The sequence below is a fragment of the Marmota marmota genome, unplaced genomic scaffold (assembly GCF_001458135.2).
Source record: "Marmota marmota marmota unplaced genomic scaffold, marMar, whole genome shotgun sequence".
NCBI lineage: Eukaryota > Metazoa > Chordata > Mammalia > Rodentia > Sciuridae > Marmota > Marmota marmota.
In genome coordinates this window covers 10,488,771-10,509,418 of record NW_025999960.1, presented here as the reverse complement: position 1 = coordinate 10,509,418, position 20,648 = coordinate 10,488,771, and the positions used below count along the sequence as shown (strand labels likewise).

At 36.9% G+C, this 20,648-nt stretch overlaps 1 protein-coding gene across 3 annotated transcripts in view; it reads right to left on the bottom strand.

Annotated features, from left to right (window-relative positions):
- Tmem117 (transmembrane protein 117) overlaps nt 1-20,648 on the bottom strand; it is a 474,182-nt gene that overhangs the window by 451,487 nt on the left and 2,047 nt on the right. For 2 of the 3 annotated variants that reach the window (XM_048802574.1, XM_048802575.1), the window contains exon 2: nt 12,251-12,555. In XM_048802574.1, coding sequence (XP_048658531.1) covers nt 12,251-12,527 — 277 coding nt within the window. In that variant the 5' untranslated portion in view covers nt 12,528-12,555. Of the gene's footprint in view, nt 1-12,250; nt 12,556-20,648 lie in introns of those variants that run through there. The other variant, XM_015493238.2, reaches the window with a different exon arrangement.

Below are 20,648 nucleotides of genomic sequence, written 5' to 3'. Positions count from 1 at the left end.
CATATATTTTGGTTTTTTCCCCCACAATCAACTTATATAACTTTTTATATTTAAAATTCTAAAGGGAGGGATATGATCCATGGCTTCCTAATGTTTTCAGGATATATTTTGAGCTCTCAAACCTGGAAGTGAAGACCCTCCAAAGTTTACCTTGACCTTTCTATTTCCTGCCTCTAGTCCACCCCAAATCTACTGAAGGAAAACTGCCTTATGCATACTCTACCCCAAAATATTATGCCCTTTCCTTCCCCCACAGCTTTGTGTTTACTTGGAATACCTCATCCTCTGTGGTGCTGCAAAGTAAAAGCTTGAATTCAAACTCAGGAAGCGTCAACCATACACAGAGACTTCTCAAGAGATGGTGAATTCATCACTATCAGAGGTACCCAGAGACAGCTGAAGATGGAATAAGGAAGCTCGTACCAAATGCATTCATCCTGAGAATCCAGGACACCCAAAAAATCCTACTTCAGTATAAAACCTTATTGGGCCATTTCTGTTTGGAATGACTTCTTGCCCCTTCAGAGTAGATGGGCTACCCTACCTATGTGGCAGTTATCATGTGCTGGCAGTGCAGTGACTTTGAGGGTATTTTTTCGTATATTAATATCTGATACTGGCTATGGTTTAAAATGCCTGCGTGGTTGCTTTGCCAGACTGAAACCTCCTAAAAGACAAAGACTTAATGGCACCTATCACTGTCCCAAAAAATAAATACTCAAAAATATGTTCATCAGTGATGATGCTAAAGAAATGTTGCTGTTAAAACAGGAATAAACTGGAAGGATATAAAAAGAGAGAAAGAGAGAAGTTATGAAGCAGCAGGAAACATTAGCTTTCCTGGACTGCTAAAGGGTAAGTTCATTATCTCAAGTTTATATGTATACAGCATTTGCTGTTCACATTTCAATGGTCATGTCCTCAAGGGCACATGAAGTATCCTAACAAGGATGGACTAGGCAAGGGACATCTTGATATGTAATCACATTCTTCTCAAGTTAAAGCAAAGAAACAGAGTCCAGTCAAGAACATTAGATTACTAATGGCTGCAAGGACAGGAAGCCTTGTGCTCAGTTTCTGGGTTTAGCAGCAATGACAGACTTTGTGCTGGTACTGTACAACTTCTTGCTGGGTCAACTAAATGACTTTCTTTAAGCAAAAGAAAGGGCTGGTCAGGCAGGAGGCAGTGCCAGACCAAAAAAAAAAAAAAAAATCCCTGAACTCAGACAATGTGGAGCAAAGCTGTAGGGAGTGGCCCAGCACAATCCAGTCCTGAGGCAGACGAGGTTTTGCGGCTGCCAATTCGCCATCTGTGATGCCTGAAAAGGAGCCTGTCTGGGAATCCGGAGGCTTCAGTTTATGTTCCAATTTTACTGTTGGCTATTGTTGTGACCTTGGAGCCAGGCAAATCAACGCTGAATGTTTCTGTTTACCCATCAACAATAACTCTGGGTCACAGCAATAAAAAGAATACAAATAAAAAACAAAAAGACAGCTTCTACACCACGGATATATTCATACTTAAAGATAGTGTCAGGACTATAAAGCAACAAAGTCTGTAGAAGTCCTTACTTCAGTCAGATACCCTGTGTTCCCATGTCTCTTAATAGCCTTTCTTTGTCTCCTTATATCCTTACAAAACAACACAGTCACCATATCAAAACACTGTCCTACTTAGTCCCACCTTGTTATCATCCTCTCAAATCATACTCCTGTTCCAGCCAGTACTGATGACTCCATTATTTGAGCAACAAACAAAATCCTCTATTAATAATGGTTTTAAATGAATTAAATAAACAAGCACTCTTCACTTTCAATTTCACTACATATCATCTAATCAGCTGTCGAGTTCTATTCTGGATTAGTTATATCGAATAGTGAAGAGGTTTTGCTCTGCACTGTATGTATGGGTCTGCCTGCTGCGATTCCACTTAAGAAACTTCTACCCTTACCTCCCATTAGTAGGAAATGAGAAAAGGAGGTGGAGGCAATAACCAGATGCAGAAAGGAAAGGGTCCCTTGGCCCCTGAAAGATGCATCCACATTAGGTACAGTAAAACATACCTAGAAAGTTACCCTGGTTAATATTTGCTTAATGATAATGCTCTAGCCTGAGCTAGTTTATTAAGTCCTTGAGGTGTCTTTTTACAGTGCTTGTATCCTCTGCCCTACAGGAACTAGAGCAGCCGGACGATTCTAAAACACTAAAGGCTACAGCTGATTCCCCGTTAGTGCTAATGGATGTACAACTGGCTGTACTGAGAGCTAATGAAGACTCCTACGAAGCAGGTGTGGGAGGAGATGGCCGTGTACTTAGGATTTCCACCTTCACCTTCCTTTCCTGTTTTATCAAAGAAGAACATTAAATTCACAGGATAAGTTTCTTATAAAAGGCTACAAAGCTTAATTACTCTTATATACCACATTTCCCTATTAAAAATGGTATTCTCTGGGAATTGTTTTAAAATCTCAAATATCAATAATTTTTCCAATTTACTCTTTTAACCTATTTTTTTTTAATCTGTGCTTTTTTTCTATTATTCTTATACCACAAAGCCACTCCAAGCTTTGGAATAACATTTCCTCCTAATTTGTATTTTTTAGTCCCTTCTGGCTCAAAAATTATTTCCTCTGTGAAAAGGAATTGTGTGTTGACAGTTCAAGTACATAGAAAAATGAAGATACTAGCACTCAGTAAGACTGGCTGAGGATGAAGATGATGATACAACATTTAAATAATAGTTGTTATGAATACTAAGCATTTATATTTTTGTAGATTTATATATTTTGAGAAGACAACATTTAAAACTATATATATATATACATATATATATATTCTAACTTGCATTTTGCTATACTTATAGAGTTTTTAAAATAATTCTCCTAAAATGGAGTACTTATCATCTTGATAATACAGTACTTAAGAAAATCAATTGTTGACATTTATGCTGAGTAGACCCAAATATACTTTTTAAAAATACACTATCAAGTAGTAAGTAAACTTGAGGATCATTTATACTATTCAGTTATTCAGATATCAAATTAATACAAAGGACGTCAAGCCATACCCATATCATAGTATGAAATAATGGTTTTTCTTTCCTAAATATTTGACTTCCATGTTTTGATAGTCCTGAATTACTATGACTATCTTACCCAAATTTTCTAGAATATCTGGATCTTCTCAGTTTTTAAATAAAATCATATATATAGCTCAAAATACAAGGAAAAAAATTCAAACTAGGCTTAAAACTAAGACAACAGAAAACAAATAGGCATTTAACATTATTAATTCACTAAGTGATAAAATATTATTAAGTTGACTGGGAGATGTTCTTTTGTTAAAATAAAACCAAAGAAACAAGGTAGAATTTGTCCTCTCAAATTTCTCAATATATTGAGAATACTTTTTACCCCCTAGCTTTCTGTTTAGAACTAAAACAGACAATAAGTACACAGGAAAAAGCCAACCCCTTATTAGTTTACATAACATAAACACAAGAGAAATATACCTTCAGCATGTATTCATCTATTGCAGCCCCTTAATTATTATTCTTTTAACCCATCAAGAAATGATTCCATTTTTAAAAATCATAGTCTTTGCCAGGCACAGGAGTGTCATGAGTTCAAAGCCAGCCTCAGCAATTTAGCGAGGCCATAAGCAACTCAGCAAGATCCTGTCTCTAAATAAAATTTTTTAAAAAATGGCTAAGGATGTGGCTAAATGGTTAAGTGCTCCTGGATTCAAGCCTGAATACCAAAATAAAATAAAATCACAGCTTTTTGAAAAAGAATGATTTTTAAATGCTTATTACCACATTATAGTTATGCATAATAGATGGGTTCATTTTGGCATAATCATACATGCATGATTATTAAATTTGCCCCATTTCAGTCCTCAGTGCCTCCTCTTTCCCTCTCCTTCTCTCCACTCCTGATCTCCTTCCTCTAGTCTAATGGTCTTCCTTATTTTTTTTAATCTGTGCTATATATATATACACACACAAAGGTGGAATTCACTATATTATATTTATACATACACAAAGCATAATTTTGTCAAATTAATTCCACATTTCCTCCACTTTCCCATCTCTCCTCTCTCTCCCTCAATCTCCTTCTACTCCACTGATCTTTCTTCTGTCCTTATGAAATCAAGAATAATTTTTATGTAGCTGAAGACCTTGGGGGAAAACAAACACATGTATGAAATCCAAAAGATTCTGATCTTTGTAGATAATTTTGTTGGTGGTACTAGAGATTTAACCCAGGGTCACCTTACTGCTGAGCTACACCCCCAGATTATTTATTTATTTATTTATTTATTTATTTTTAATTTTTTTTTTTTTTTGAGACAAGGTCTCACGAAGTTATGCTGAAGAGGTTGGCCTCAAATTTGAAATCTTCTTGCCCGAGCTTCCCAAGTCACTGGGATTATAGTCATGAACCATTGTGCATGGAATAAATCTGAATCTTTTGTAGTAAAACCTAATGTGGACTTATTTGAGCGCTGTTTGTAGTTTTCATGTGAATATCTACAGAAATAGATACAAAGCTACAGAACTATTAGTGTGTTTGACAACAAAGTATTTAGCAGGTGGCCTACTAAATATAGGCAGATACACAAAATTCTGAAAAATCTGACCTAGGGATGATGATGATGATGATGATGGTGATGGTGATGATGATGATGATGATGATGATGATGATTGATACCAGGGATTGAACTCAGAGGAACTCAACCACTGAGCCACATCCCCAGCCCTATTTTGCATTTTATTTAGAGACAGGGTCTTGCTGAATTGCTAAGTGCCTAGCAGTTCCTGAGGCTGGCTTTGAACTCGTGATCCTCCTGACTCAGCCTCCTGAGCCATTCAGTATGCACCACCGCACCTGGCTGGCCTCAGGATTGAGTTTTAAAAAGCAATTCTGGTTTAAGCTTGGCAAAGATGCACTGCATACTGTTCTGACCACTATTCAAAGTATAGCAGTCATTACCTACGTGCTCAGTACCTTCTTCTCTAACCAGTTTCTCCTAATGACTTTCTCTCCCTCTATTCCTCTCCTTCTCTCTCAATTACTCTGTCAGTCACCCAGCCCAATCCTCTTAGTTACCTTTAATATCACCTTTACCTCCTCACATCCATTAGTTGCGGAAGATTCACTGTCTCATTTACTTCCATCCTGCTTGACTTTCCATTGTTCCATCCCTAACGCAGCCAGGCCAGAGCAGTCTCAACCCTGAATTGCTGCCCATATCTCCTAAAATGCCTTTCTGACTCCTAGTTACTCTTCAATCTCTCCCTTTCTCATTCCCCTTGGATTCTGCTTCAAGATTAATAATGGCATCATCTCATACCTTGTTCAAATACTATCCTGAATTCAAAGACCACCATGGAGGATATAAAGTCCAAAGTTAAGAGACCCAACCTCCCTTTCCCTGCCTTTCCTGCTCTTTCCTAACACAAATTCCTTCAGTTAAAATAAGCCCTCAGGTTTCTTTTCCCTTATACATTAAAAAAGAAAAAAAGAAAGAAAACACAACAGTTGTCCTCATCTCTTCTGCTCACTTTCACATCATTTCTATTCTAATCCCACTCACACTGTAGCCTCAGTTGAGATCTGCAAAATTGGCAGCTTGGCAGCAAAGCTTTCTTTCACCTTGCTGGCCCACTATGCTCTCCCCTCTTGAATTCCCACAGCACTCATAGTCTGTACTATTCATCTGATTTTGATATGCACTTACTTGTATTATCAGAGTATTTAATTTTTCATGTATATATACCTTGTCTCTTTAGCCATATTTTAAATACCTTATTTTATATTTTATGAATGATCAGATGAGTGCCCTTCTATAGCTTAGAATAAAAAGGCAACATTGGCAAAGTTAACATGTAAAAGATGAAGATCATATTCATTTATGTTTTAATTCAAATTTAATAAATACTCGTATGCTTTAGAGACTCAGAATTAAATGTCTGCACTCATATGACTTACAGCTGGGAAATCAGACATTAATGAAACAATTATACATGTTTTTTGGGAAAATATGAATAGGCTTAAAATCATTTTAGATGCTACACATTTCAACTCATTCTGAGTGCCTGCCTTCCATCCACTCCAGTTTCAGCTGGGTCCTGCCTTCAATGAATAAGTAGCACTGTCTTTCTTGTTTAAAGAGTCTGACAGCTCCTTCATGTGGAATTCATCTGACCATGTGTTAAAAGAGCAGTGTTAGCTTCTCATGCTACAGTTCACCTGATGAAATATATTTATACTTTATAAAACAAATGAAAGAAACCCCATAGGTTCTCTTTTCTCACAAAAAGTTTTTGTTTTGGTTCATTAATACTTTCCTTATCGTTTCTACTTTCTTCTGGAAATTTTTGTTTGGAACAATTTTTTGATAAATAAATAAAGTAAGATGGACACAGAAAAAAAGAGCGGTGTTATAACAAGACTGCAACTAATAGAGGTTCTTGGCACATGTTGGAAGACAAAAATAAAGGAGGGGGCTAGGGATGTGGCTCAAGCGGTAGTGCGATCGCCTGGCATGCGTGCAGCCCGGGTTAGATCCTCAGCACCACATACAAACAAAGATGTTGTGTCCACCGAAAACTAAAAAATAAATATTAAAAAAAAATTCTCTCTCTCTCTCTCTCTCTCTCTCTCTCTCTCTCTCTCTAAAAAAATAAATAAATAGGGGCTGGGGATGTGGCTCAAGCGGTAGTGTGCTCGCCTGGCATGCATGGGGCCAAGGTTCGATCCTCAGCACCACATACAAACAAAGATGTTGTGTCCACTGAAAACTAAAGAATAAATTAAAAGTTTAAAGAAAGAAAGAAAAGAAAGAAAGAAAGAAAGAAAGAAAGAAAGAAAGAAAGAAAGAAAGAAAGAAAGAAAGGAGGGAAGATAAACAGCAGAAGAGACGCGGTTTATTTGAGACATGTATTTGTTGCAATCTTGATGTTCTAAGATCTATCCTTGGATAAAGTTATTCAATCAGAAGGCATTACTTGGACCCTGTTTTGCCCTTCATAGAATTGTTTCCATGGAATTTAAAGTATCATAAAATTGATTTTATGCTGAAATACTACATTCTATCTATTAATGAAAGTTTAAGACTCAAAAACATGAAAATATTTCTGCATTTGTCAACTCACCATTCAGTATTTCCTGTACAAAGCAGAAAAAAAAACTTTGCTAAAATTTAGAGCAAGGATATTCTAAAATTTAAGATAAAGAAAAATCCCCCCTGTGGAATTTGAAGTTCTTGTCATTGACAATAACCAGAGGCATATAATATATCACATCTTCCTTTTTCCCAGGTTCCAAGGAAGCTCAAACTGAGAAAGGTAACAAAATTCATGAAATCAAAACATATTGGATTTTCCCTGTTTTTAGTGGTCTTAATTTGCTATCCCTATGGTATTAATACACATATATATATAATTGTAAATAATTTCAATTCATTTTTGAAATAAATATTATTCTTTAATAAGCTCAAAAAATTAAATTCCTCTTTGTATATGTCTTCTCACCAGCATAATACTTTGGATTTCTTTATTCATAAATATCTCTAAAATATCCTGCCCCTCCCCCATCAAAGCTAGAGTCATCCAAGCAAACAGGAAAGAGAAGCACTGGAAGAGTATAAACTGACATTCCAGTGAAATCTAATTTTCATAAATCTTAATCTAATACCTTAATAAGACTTAGTTTTAATAAAAGACATTATTTTGAATGTATCAATTTCTGATTACATTTTGCTCCAATGTTTATATCCAAATCACTATAAAATTATAATATTTATGTTTGATAGAAAAATAAAATTGATAACCAATGAATTGGATTCTATTATGTGTTCACAGAATCATTCTCTCCCTCATCACTGTGCCTTAAATTGACAATGTTGTGTTGTCATTTTGATGTTTTCAAAGATGAGATTTACTATCATGAAATTTAAATGAATAGGCTCTGTGCACACCTGTAATCCCAGAGGCTCAGGAGGCTGAGGCAGGACGATTGCAAGCCACCCTCTACAACTTAGTGAGACCCTCAGCAATTTGGCAAGATCATGTCTCAAAAATAAAAAATAAGGGGCTGGGGCTGGGGCTCATAGGTAGAGTACTCGCTTAGCACTTGTGAGGCACTGGGTTCGATCTTTAGCACCACATAAAAATAAAATAAAGAAATTGTGTTCACCTACAACTAAAAATATATATTAAAAAATTAAAAAGTACTGGGGATGTAGCTCAGTGGTAAATCACTCCTAGGTTCAATCCCCCATCCAAAAATAAAAATAAAAGAGAGAATACTTACCAGCTAATGAAATGAAAGGAGTAATAACATTCTATTTAATATTTATGTGTGGTATTTTAGTAAAGAACCCCAAAAAGTAATACTGTTTAGTTGATGCCACAAAATTATTCTGATCATTTGTAAACCATCTCAATATTTCTGTAATAAAATTTGTATGCTTGTAATTATCAGTCCCCCTCCCAACATAAGACACCATCATCATTACCCTCATCACCACCATGTAACATAAGCTGTACCCACAAATTGTTAAAGGCTTAAATATAGCCTTTTAAGATGAATTATGTATAAATGCTAGTTATTTGGGAATAAGGATGGAAACATTTATCACACACAAAGCCAATAAGAACATTTGTGTTTGCATTAAATTTTGGATTCCTTCCCATTATGCTTCAGGCTGTCAGTTCCAGAGCACCCTGTTGTACTCTTTTGGTTCTTGTGGTCACAAATGGGAGCTGAAAAGATGACACCTTACATGTAACAGGAAGGAGTCAAAGAAGGCCTCACAGAGGAAGGAATGCTTGAACTGGGACTTGAAGGAAAAAAGAGAAGTGAGCCAGGTTGACAGTAGGGGAATGAGAATGATGGGCAATGCAGAGTACAAGTGCAAAAGGCACAGAGACATAAGGCGACATGGCAGGATTGAGAACCAAAAATAATTCTGTACAGCATGGAATGCCAAGAGATAAAGTTTGCAGTCAGGCAGGAGTAGGTCATAAGCAGTTTTGGAAATCAATAAAAGGAGTTTAGATTTTATTCTGTGGGTGGTAAGAGCCATTTAGCAACATAGAAAAATTATTGTTAGATCTATAATGAACTGGAGAAGGAGAAAATTATAAGGAGGAAATGATTAAGAGTTCATGAACCAAGGAAACATAGTTCATAAAACAATGGCCATGTAGAGAGATAAAGCAAAACAGAAAGGGGAGATAAGCTTTGAGTTCATCAGGAAATTGAATCGAAAGTCCACTATCCTTACCTGCCAAGATTTACAAGTTATCATTTCTTCTCTAGGACCCCATATAATTTCACAGGTTTTTTTTTAGTAAGGAATAAAAAGACCTGCACCTTAACACCTGCACCTTAACCATATGATTCTCAATCAATCTTTAATAAAGGAAAACAACTTCTCCAAAATGAATAGTCTGGTCTATGTTTGTCATAGCTTGCTACATTGAAAAAAAAAATTCCCCAAGTGGTTTACAAACCCATTGAGCAACTATTTGTAGTGGATGCTTACTGTTTTGGTACCTAACACTCTCTACCCATTTTTTGAGAGGACCCTCTCCCACTTACCACCCATCATTAACCTTGTCTATCCATGATTATTATGGACAACATCATGTTCATTCAGTATTTGATAGATGACACAACCAACACTCTGTTCTTACATACCCTCTGTGTCAATGATCTGTCTCTGAACTCCACTTTGGCCACATACTCAAAAGTCCACACCCTAGATGGAAATCACCACTACAGGATGACTTTACATCTGTTACAACATGTCGTTCAACCACACCCATCATTCTCGTGCCTTTTCTTACTCCCATTTCACCTGTTCAGTTTCCACCAAATCTCCAGGCCCTTGCCCACTTCTTCCAGACCATTATCTCCCTTCATCTCCTTTTCATGTCCATTCAGAACCCTCTGTTGATTAAATTAGTAACTCTATTGCAAAATCTCTTCATTGATCTTCCATCTTTTGTTTGCAATAGGGCAAGCCTGAGCAGTCCCACGCAGATGATTCACACTCAAATTGTGTTCCAGATGACTGAGCTCTCAAAGAGAAAACTGCTCAACTTTCAGATTAATATCATTCAAGTTTATGGTGGCTAACTTCACTGGCTCTTAGTGACAGTAAGCAATCCTTTCATTTGTGTATAGTCTATTCACTTCTATACTCCCCAGGATCACTGTTCCAACCCTTGACCACTTTGTTTAGCCCCTGTATCATCAAACCCTTCCATGTTTGTCTTCAGCTCTTCTTCATAGTAAAATGAAGCCTATCAGGTAAAGCAACACTCCCCTCCCTGCTCCTCCACCTGAAACTTATCTATCAGAGTGCTATCCTTTATCTTACTCATGCCCAATATCAGGAGCCAGGGTCTCTCCTCCTGTCTTTTTCCTTAACTAAAACAAAATATTGTTTTATTTGTTGATTTCTAACAAATTACACAAAAATTCAGAGCCTCTGGCTATAAGTCTTACATGAGGTTGCAGTCAAGCTGTTGGCTGGAATTCCAGTCTTATGTGAAGGCACAACTAGGGAAAGATCAGCTTCCAAGCTCATTTCACATGATTATTGGCATGATTTAGTTCCTTGTAGGCATTAGGACTTGAGACCTGTCTTAAGGCCACCATTTAAACCTGTATACTAAGTCCCAAAGACCTTCAGAGATACTTTCTTCTATATTTTCACTTCAATCTAATTCATTCCTGTGCAACTGTAGACAGGTCAATTAATCTTGTCCCTTAAGTAAAACCACCAACAACAAAAGACCAACTCAAAAACCTGCCCTCGCTCTGTCTTCCATTTTAAGCTACTTCCCCATTTCTTTCTTCCATTCTCTCAGAAATTTCTTGAAACTATGTACATACACATGCACATAGACAATAAATATAGAATATGTACATTACATATATATATATGTAATAGAAGCAGATGACAACAGTTTGAGAAATAGAGATTGAGATTATACAGTATATGTATTGTATTTATATGTATATATGTGAATATTTTCTTGCTTATTCCTTAGAACATTGCCATTTGTTTCTAACTCAACTTCTAGACTACAAATATTTTGTTGCCTGTGATCTTATAATTTCCAAATGCAAAGTTCTCTCATTAAATTCTCTTCTTAATTTATCCAGCTATAGCATTTAAAACTAGTTTCTTTTACCGCCATGGCATGTATCTCCTCTTTATATGTTAGACATACATGTGTTTAATCTCTCTTCTGTAGGAGGTAAGTTTTTATGAGGACAGAAACCTTGTCTGTTTGGTTCCCTCTCTAGAAGAGGGTCTGACATGTAATAAGTGATGAATGAATATCTGCTGAATAAATATCACCCACCTCTTGGTCAAATTGATTAGGCTAGTGTGAAAGCCACCACAAACTATGTCAGCTCCAGTCCCTTTCCTGAGAGTTTAAACTTGGGACCAGGAGAGTCAAGCCAGCTTCTCTGGGTGGATGTAAACAGATCTTCAGGGTGAAAGGAGAATGAAGCAGATGTGATACAGAAGTTGAGACAAAGAGCATCCTGATAGAATTCAAGGTCCCAATTCCATCCCAAAGTCCAAAATGATCTCTCCTTAGTCTCTGTGAAATATCCCAATATCCCCATCATAAGTTACCTTTTAAACTAATTCAGTCTCTTTTTGCATTGTATACTATTAAGAGATTCCTTACTAATGAACTGCTCTGTGGATGAATAGGTACAAAATAAACATCTTAAACCCAACTTTTTTAAAAATGAGGATTAAAAGTTAGTGTTCTGGTTCTCATTCCCTGAATGAACATTAAATGGCAATGGTTAGCTTACTTTAATGAAAATATAGTGTGATAAGGAGCCATTCTTTTTAAAATTTACAACCTCTTTACTGTACCTCGCTTAGGTACTACTTATGAGAAAGGAGTATTTCCATGTCTTCCCTAGATAAGATTATACACACATTCATTTATCTCCAAAGCCATTTATAATGAAGTTTGGTACTAATTTTACTTCATGCTAATTTAACTCCTTAGGCAGTGAAAAAGTACACTATTAAAGAGAAAACAGTTGAAGAATCTAGTTACAACAATGCATTACAAATTAAGGCTGGAGGACAAACTAAAATGCATCTAAATTGGCATTTAGTGATATAGGAGCTCTATCTTAGAGAACAGAAATTAAATAATTAGCAACATTACATTTCATGGGTTATGCTACTTACCAAACAAACGCTGATGGAAGAGAAATTTGCCAGCTATTAGTCCTATGAGAATGGCAAGTAGCCATAGAAGCACCTTCAAAATCCTCCAGCCAACTCCTCTAGGGTATTTATTTGTTACAAATGAAAAACAGTTTCCAACAACAATAACATTGGCTTCTGTTTGGCTGTGAGAAACTGGGTCCTCCGCAAAGATTAAGAAATTAAAGAAGATCACCAAATAAGCCACGATCATGCGAGACCAGGGATGCTGAAAATAATAGCGGAAGTCTTTACCCATCCTTCAAAACTTCAATGCCGCAGTTTACCTGTGTGAGAAGAGAGGCACAGAGTTAGAGTGGGAAACAAGCAGCATTCTCTTCCTGTTATTTGGTCAGATTTACAACAGCTCAGCGAAGAGGTACCTGAATGAGATGATTGATGCCTGTTCCTACTGTGGCACCAAGACAAGTCTGAGGTTGAGGAAAGTTAATATTGTCCCTCTCTACTATCTAATCATACCTCTTACTAGTTGGGAACTTGGTAAAGAGGGGGAATAAAGAGTAGGGGGAGCCAGGTGTGGTGGTATTTCCCTTTAATCACAGCAGCTTGGGAAGCTGAAGCAGGAGGACTGTAAATTCAAGGTCAGCCTCAGCAATTTAGCTAGGCCCTATCTCAAAATAAAACATAAAAAAATAAAATAAAATAAACAGGGTGGGAATGTGGCTCAGTGGTTAATTAAGCACCCTTGGGTTCAATATCCCTGGTGCCAAAAAAAAAAAAAAAAAAAGGAATAAATGAGAGGACAGGACACATGAGAGGGCAGGACACAATCCAAAATTGGGATGATGACCGAGATGACATAGGAAGGAAGAAGCACAGGGAATAAGACCAATGCCACCATTTTTTTTTTCTTTTAGACTATTTCACCTTACAACCATAGCCATCTAAAGAATGAAATAATATAAAAGTAAAGTGAACACATATTAACAACAATAAAACACCCAATAAACATTCTCCTCTGCCTAAATCCCTCTCCTCAAAGTCATGATCACTTAATAAATTTGGTAAATAAACTTTCCAATTTCTTTCTATACATGGATAGATGCACGCATGTGTGTAACCTTTTGTAATACCCAAAGGCACAGAGGTCTTGCAAAAACTCATAATGTGCCTACAGCAACGGGTCTGCAAATTTACTCTGGAAGCACTGCCATCTCAAAGTGTGAATGTCCAGGCCCCACCTTCAAAGTCTCACTGTGCTCTGCCCTCTTTCCTCTTCAGGAACAAGCCTTCCCAGAAAGCACAAAAACTGTAACTCCTACATGGGGAGGTTTGTCTAGGCCTACCAGGGCTTGTGAGTAGATATCCAATTCTAGAGTTCATTTTGGTGAACTCGTTTAGCTTTCATACTAAGTAACATCTGCTTTTTCAGCAATAAAACTCTTTAAATCTTGAAAACAAAAGTAATAAAGGCAGCAATTTGACTTCCATCAACCAATTTACTTTTTCTTCTTTCTCAATTTATTTATACCTCAGAGAGGAAGGAGAGAGAAGAAGGACCCTTGCAAAGTCTATAGTCCCTAACATGACAGGCTCTCTGGTGGATGTCTGCTTGCAACATTACAGCATTTTTGTCATAATAAGTCCCTGAAATACTATTATCATTCCCATCCCTTTATTTTACAGGGAGGGAATTAAGGCTCACATAGGTTATGCCACTTTCCCTAGGTCACTCAGCAAAAGAGAGCTGATCTGAGCCTCTGAAGTATGACCCCAAGGCACCATTGCCAACCTTTGTAGCACTTTTCCTTCTTAAAGGAAAGATCCAGAGCCCAATCCCAAGAATGCCTTTTGGAGGTACATTCTTCTTTAGAAACAATTATATACTTATATAGGACAGGGAAGATTATGTAAGTAAAAGAATCCTTCACTGATCCTGGACACTTGGGGGGGGGGAGGGGAATCCATTGACAAACATCATTTTACAACTGGTAAAAAGTCCAAAGATTACACCACAAGCCTGAAGTGCTTCTAAATCATCGAAAGATCTGAGAATAGTTTCCAAGGGTCCCAAATCTCAATCCAATACTCTGGGCTGATGAATGTCAATTAAACTCACAATCTAAGTTAATGAAGGCACGTTGCAGATATTTTAGAAAATCAATGTAAACATGCAAAAGAATTGGCAATAAAATTCAGCCAAACCCATAATCACTACAATCTTGGACTCATAAGCCTTCTAAGCAATTTCAAGTCCCTTATGATCTTTGTGAACACTCTGAAATATCTATTCCCAGCTCAGATCACTTAGGTATGGTGGCTTTCTCAAGATTCTTTAATTGTTCTTCCCTCTTTCCTTTCTTCCTTCTTCCCTCCCTCCCTCTCTCCTCCTTCCTTCTTTCTTTCCTTTCTTCCTTTCCACAAGACTATCACCCACAATAGCAGCAAGGACCTGTGTGTATGGTTCTCACACCAGAGACCAGAACACGTAGTGAAGTACAAAAATGAGCATTGTGCATTTTCATGATATTTAGTGTGTACAAATGCAGAAATGGGTCAGTTTTCAATTTCACGCAACACCTTTGGAAGTATCCAAAAACCACCACCAAAAAGAAATTCACAAAAATCATCTCAAGGACCAATGACATTTGAGGAAGGACTTGTACTACATGACCATCAGAACTGCACAAAGATATCCCTTAGATAGTTACTAAAATGAGTTACTTCCTATGAGGCACCCATTAGCAGTGAGGGATTCTAGTGAGAGCCACCACCACCTCCTCTCCTTCCTTGCACACACATAATCAAGACAGCAGGATTTAGACCACTGAATTTACATGACCTTGATTCTTTTTTAAAAATACTTTGTGGAGGACTAGCATATACTTATTTTGTTGCTATTTTTAACTTCAGAATCTTGCCTGTGGGCTATATAATTTCCACATGCCCAAGTTAAATTAGAACATGCAAAAAAATTTGGAGACAGCTGTTCCTCTCCTAAATTTATGCTATTTCAGGAGAGAGAACTATAGTACTGAGCAACAATCCTGTACTAGTATCTAATCTCATTTAATTCCCACAGTAATGCTATGAATGCTACTGTCACTCTTACAGTTAAGAAAAAATGAAGGCTCAAAGTAATTGTCCATTTAGTTCACATACTCAGCAAGTGGAAGAGACAGAATTTGAATCCACATTGACACCTAGTCCTTAATCTATCTAATATACCATATAGCTGGAAGTGCTTCTTTCAGTAAGACATTTTTCATCATGCTTAAAGTTCATTCTTCATTTCTACTTTTAAATACTAGCAGAATGAAACAGGACCCTGATATTGATCCTTTCATCATTTTATTTTATTATAAACTAAGAGGCTGTTTACTTCTTGGGAACAGCATGATGCTGAGCTCACAGTGGGCAATCTATAGACACATATGAATGATCTGAGTGGTAACACTCAGAAAGAGAAACCCCTTCATTGTTTAGGTGAAATGAGAAAAAGGCAGAGCAACCTTACATTCAACTTCCACTAGAAAAGAGAAAAGCAGCCAGGTTCAAAGACTGCAGTAATGACTCGGCCAGCAACATTACTGATTTACCCACACACAATCCCATTTCATTTTAGCACCAGGCTCCACATATCATCATCATCATCATCATCATCATCATCATCACTTAGGGATAACACTAACTGAGGACTTGCTGTTTGCCAAATAATACACTCATGAGCTTTATAAGCATCTCTTTTAAGTTTAATAGCAGCCTAGTGAGGAAAATGCTCTTACTTTCCCCATTTCTCAAATGTTGCAACTGAGAGGATCAGTTTAACAGTGTTGCTGTTATTGTTGTTTTGCTTATGTTTGTTTGTTTGTGTGGCATTGGGAATTGAATCCAGGGGTACTCTATGACTGAGCTATACTCCCAGCCCTTTTAATTTTTTATTTTGAGACAGGGTCTCACTAAGTTGCCAAGGCTAGCCTCGAACTTGTGATCCTGCCTCAGCCTCCTGAGTGGTATGCACCACCACAACCCACAAATTTAGTAGGTTGTATGAAGGAATAAAACTTGTCTATATCAGAACAAAGATTCAAGTTAAAGCTACCTGGCCTCAACACTCTATACTATGCCTTTCCTGTACAACAACATAAATTCCAATGTCTTGCTGTTTACATGTTGGTTAGAAAGTTTCTGATAATAAAACCATCTGATGTAAATATTCGCAGTGCTTCCAGGATGAATGGATCTATTATTACCATTCAAATTGACCTTGGTAGCATGATCAGAAAAAAATGGGAATCATATAACTATAGGAGTACTTGAATTCTTTCTTCTTTGAGCATCAGTATAAGTAATTGAGTTGATCTGATTGTCCTTTTGCTGAACATCACTGGTGTGCATTCTGCATCTCAAAACAAGACTAATTCACACAAACTTAATTCCTTCTCATAAGTAATGACATTGTTAGGTAGATGCCACTATTTTGGAATCCTCTGCTTTTTCATATAATAGCAACAATAATGATGTTTGGTAAGAATAGGCTAAAACTGAAAACTCATAGGCCTTTCATGGTTTCTAACTCTGGGGGAACAAGATTTATACTGGATATTTGTAAAGTCAGAAATTTTAGTACAAACCAATATTTCAGAGAAATGCAAAGGAACAAAAAAAATAAAATAAAAAGGAGAGATGTAAGACTCTCAAATAGGAGAATGTTTTGATTAAAGGCACAGGGGAAATCACCTGGGACCGATGCAGAGACATATCAGTAGTTCTGTGTGGCTGGAACATAAGGTGTTTGGAAGTGTCTTGTGAGAATTAAGAATGATTTGGGGCCAATTCAAAGAATATTATTTAAAAAGTGTTGGTCTGTACTAAGAAGAGATTAGGAAATCATAAAACATTTCAAAGCAAAATAGTGAAATGATCATACATAAAAAGTGATGAAGTCAAATTTTATTCCATAATAACACTCATTAATTCACTTGTTCAATATTTACCAATTATCTATTTTGTGCTAGGCCGTAGCCTATGTGCTGAGGTTACTTATACCTAGTAGACAGCCAACAAATATTTGCTGATGGATAAATTCATGAATAAATAGATGTGTTGTTGAAAACAGACAACAGACCAGGTTGAGATAAGAAAAAAAAATACTGAGGATTTCATTCCAGAAGACAGTAGATTCTGGATCATAATGTTATTAATAGAATCCCTGTTTCCATGCATCTGATAGTTATTTTGTGGGGAAAAAAAACAAAAGATAAAAATTAAATACACAGTATTTCAGAAAGTTGAGAGAGAAAATTAAAGCAAGGAAAAGTTAATAGGGAGTCAAGAGTGAGGGAAGTTAAAAGTCTCACTGTAAGCTGATAGTAGAAGACACACATGAAAGAAGGACCAGAGGCAAGGAAATATCTGTGGAAGAAGAGCAATCCAGATAGAGGGACAGAAGTTGGAAAGGCCTGTTGCCAGGGCATGCATGGTGCATTTAAGGTAGTACACGAAGGCTAAAATGACTGGACAGAATGTGGTACTGGAGAATACGGAAGAGATGCAGTCTAGGAGGAAGTATTTCATCATGATCAGGCTTGAGGCCATCCTATGGATGTGAGCTTTCACCCAGAGAGAAATGGTGATAGAATCGGACTTTCATATCAAAAAGGGCCACTTTGTCTGCTGGTTCAAAATACTTTGTAGGAGGCAAGGAACAGAAGTGGGGAAGTTATTGAGGAAGCTATTGCCAGGTACCTTGAACCACACAGGTATAGAGGAAGAATTTAAACAGCTCAGCTTCTGGACACATTCAAAAGGAAGAGCCAATAAGAGTTATTAAGGGAGCCAAGTATGGTGGCTCATGACTGTAATCCCAATGACTCAGGAGGTTAAGTCTGGAGGATGAAAAGTTTGAGGCCAGCCTCAGCAATTTAATAAGACATTGAGCAACTTAGGGAGACCTGGTCTCAAAATAAACAATTAAAAAATCCAGCGATGTAGCTCACTGGTAAATCACCCCTAAATTCAATCCCCAGTACCACCTCACACACACACAAAAGAAGAGTTATTCATGGATTGGATGTGGACATGACCTAGACAAAATCCAGAATAGAACTGCCATTTCCTGAGATGGACAGAGGTTCAGTAGATGTAGGAATCATACTCATACTAACAGTTTTGAATGTTTTTTATGTGTTGTGCTGTTGGAATGCACATTTCACATATTATCTCAATTAGCCCTTACAGCAACTATTTGTATTGGCCAGTGAAGAAAAAGAGATTCAGAGAAGTTGTAATGTTCCCAAGGTCATACAGCTACCAACTGGCAGAAATAGGTACAACTACGTCTATATAACACTAAACTTAATACTTTTAATTATTGTCATATTGCCTTGACTATGAAGTATAAAATACAGAATAAAGTTTCAATGGGAAGGAAGAGCAAGTACTAGGTGATGACTTGCACCTAGTGGGCACTCAATAAATATTTGCTAATGAATGTATAAATGAATAAATAGACATGCAGATAGATGATAACAGTCCAGCCTTGGGTGAGGAAAAAAAACACTGAAGAATCCATTCCAGAGACTGTAGACTCTGAATAATGGGACATCCAAGTCTGTAAAAGGAGAAATGATAGAAAAATAAATAAACCAAATGCATATATGTTGAATATACCAGCTCTGAGGTAAGGACAGATCATAGTATATAATCCTAGATGATTATAGAAGACAGGCAAGGGGAAATGATACAGAGCATTTTACATAATGCAAGTGCTTAATACAGGTTTAAGAAATACAAATAGCAATAAGAACAATGTAAATGTAAAGCTGAAACTCTTACTTTAGGTCCAATACAAAAGACCACACAGCCTTTTAAATAAAAAGCAACCTTTTAAGTCAATCAATGAAACCGCCATAAGTGGTTCTGCATAGATACCAGGACAGCATTTGTGATGCCCTAGCTAATTTAGAGGATCCCAACCATAAATCACTTCCTAGACTTTCTCTTCATATTGTTTCTACCTTTTAGTGGTTTCCTTCCCTTTTTATCCTGCAGTCCTTGGGACAACAATCAATGAAAGTTTTTAAAACAGAATCTGAAAATGAAGTAGGTCTGAGTCCTTTAGACGATGACAACTCTGTTGTAATGGCAAAATATTTTAAAGGCCCATTGTGTTATAAAGCAAAAAAAAGAATCAAACAGTAACCAATAAATTCTTTAAAAATGTGAATGTCCTTTTCAGTGGCATCCGCTTCTGATAAAGAATGAATTGCCATGGTCACACTCTATCAATAATGCCAAAGCTAATATTCATTAAGTATTCTTTAATATATTAAATAAAAGTCACATGTCTGAACTTATTTTTTAAATGACTGAAGCTTAAGCAAGCAAATTAAATAAGACTGACAAGTACTGGCTTCTTTTCTTTGTTTTTTGATCCTGGGGATTGAACTCTGAGCCTCACACATGCTGAGCAACCACTTTACCACTGAGCTATGTCCCCAGGCCTTTTTATTTTGAGACAGGGTCTTGCTAAATTGCCCAGGCTGGCCTTAAAATTGCAATCCTGATGCCTCAGCCTCCAGGGTATCCGGGATTACAGGCATGGGCCAAACTGCCCAGCTGACAAGTACTGGTGGGTTTCTGATCACATGGATTTAATGAAAGGTGGGAGGAGAGGGATAACTATCTGAGTTAAAATGTCAAAACCCCTAATTGCTTTTAAACTCCAAAGTCTGGTGGAGTAAAAGAAAGTATAGCTAGGACTTTTTTTTAAGTCAATACTTTATAACAAAAATAGAATTTTACAGGGATTCTACTATTTTTTTATATTCAATAAATTGGAAGTAGTTGTTTCTGAAGACAAAACAAAACCCCAAAAGCATCCCAGAGGTCCTTTCTTGCGTGTCAGCCAATATATCACTTATAATTAGAGGAGAAATGCATGACCTTATATTTAACCATTCTTTTAGTCAACATTTTGTTTCTTTTTGGTTCCTGAGACTTATATCTACATATAAATACTAAAGTAAGCATGTGATGTTTACTTTCACCCCCCCACACACCCACACACACACTCATACACACTTCATTGTTTCACAGAGGGTTGAATAAATAATGGCAGCCAAAATGTTACCTCGTTGGTCAAACATATTTGTGGGCCTAAGGCATTTTCAAAAATAGAAATAGAAAAAAAAATAGTTTTATTTAATCAGGATGAAGTTAGCAAACATTCAAATACTCAAGTCAAGTCAATGGATCTGTCTTTCTGTCTCTCTCTCTCCCGCGCTCCCTCTCTCCCGCGCTCGCTCGCTCTCTCTCTCTCTCTCTCTCTCTCTCCCTCCCGCCCCTCTTTCTTCTCTCTTTATCTCTCTGCCCATCCCATCCCCCCTTTTTTTTCAAGGTCACTGACACAATGCAA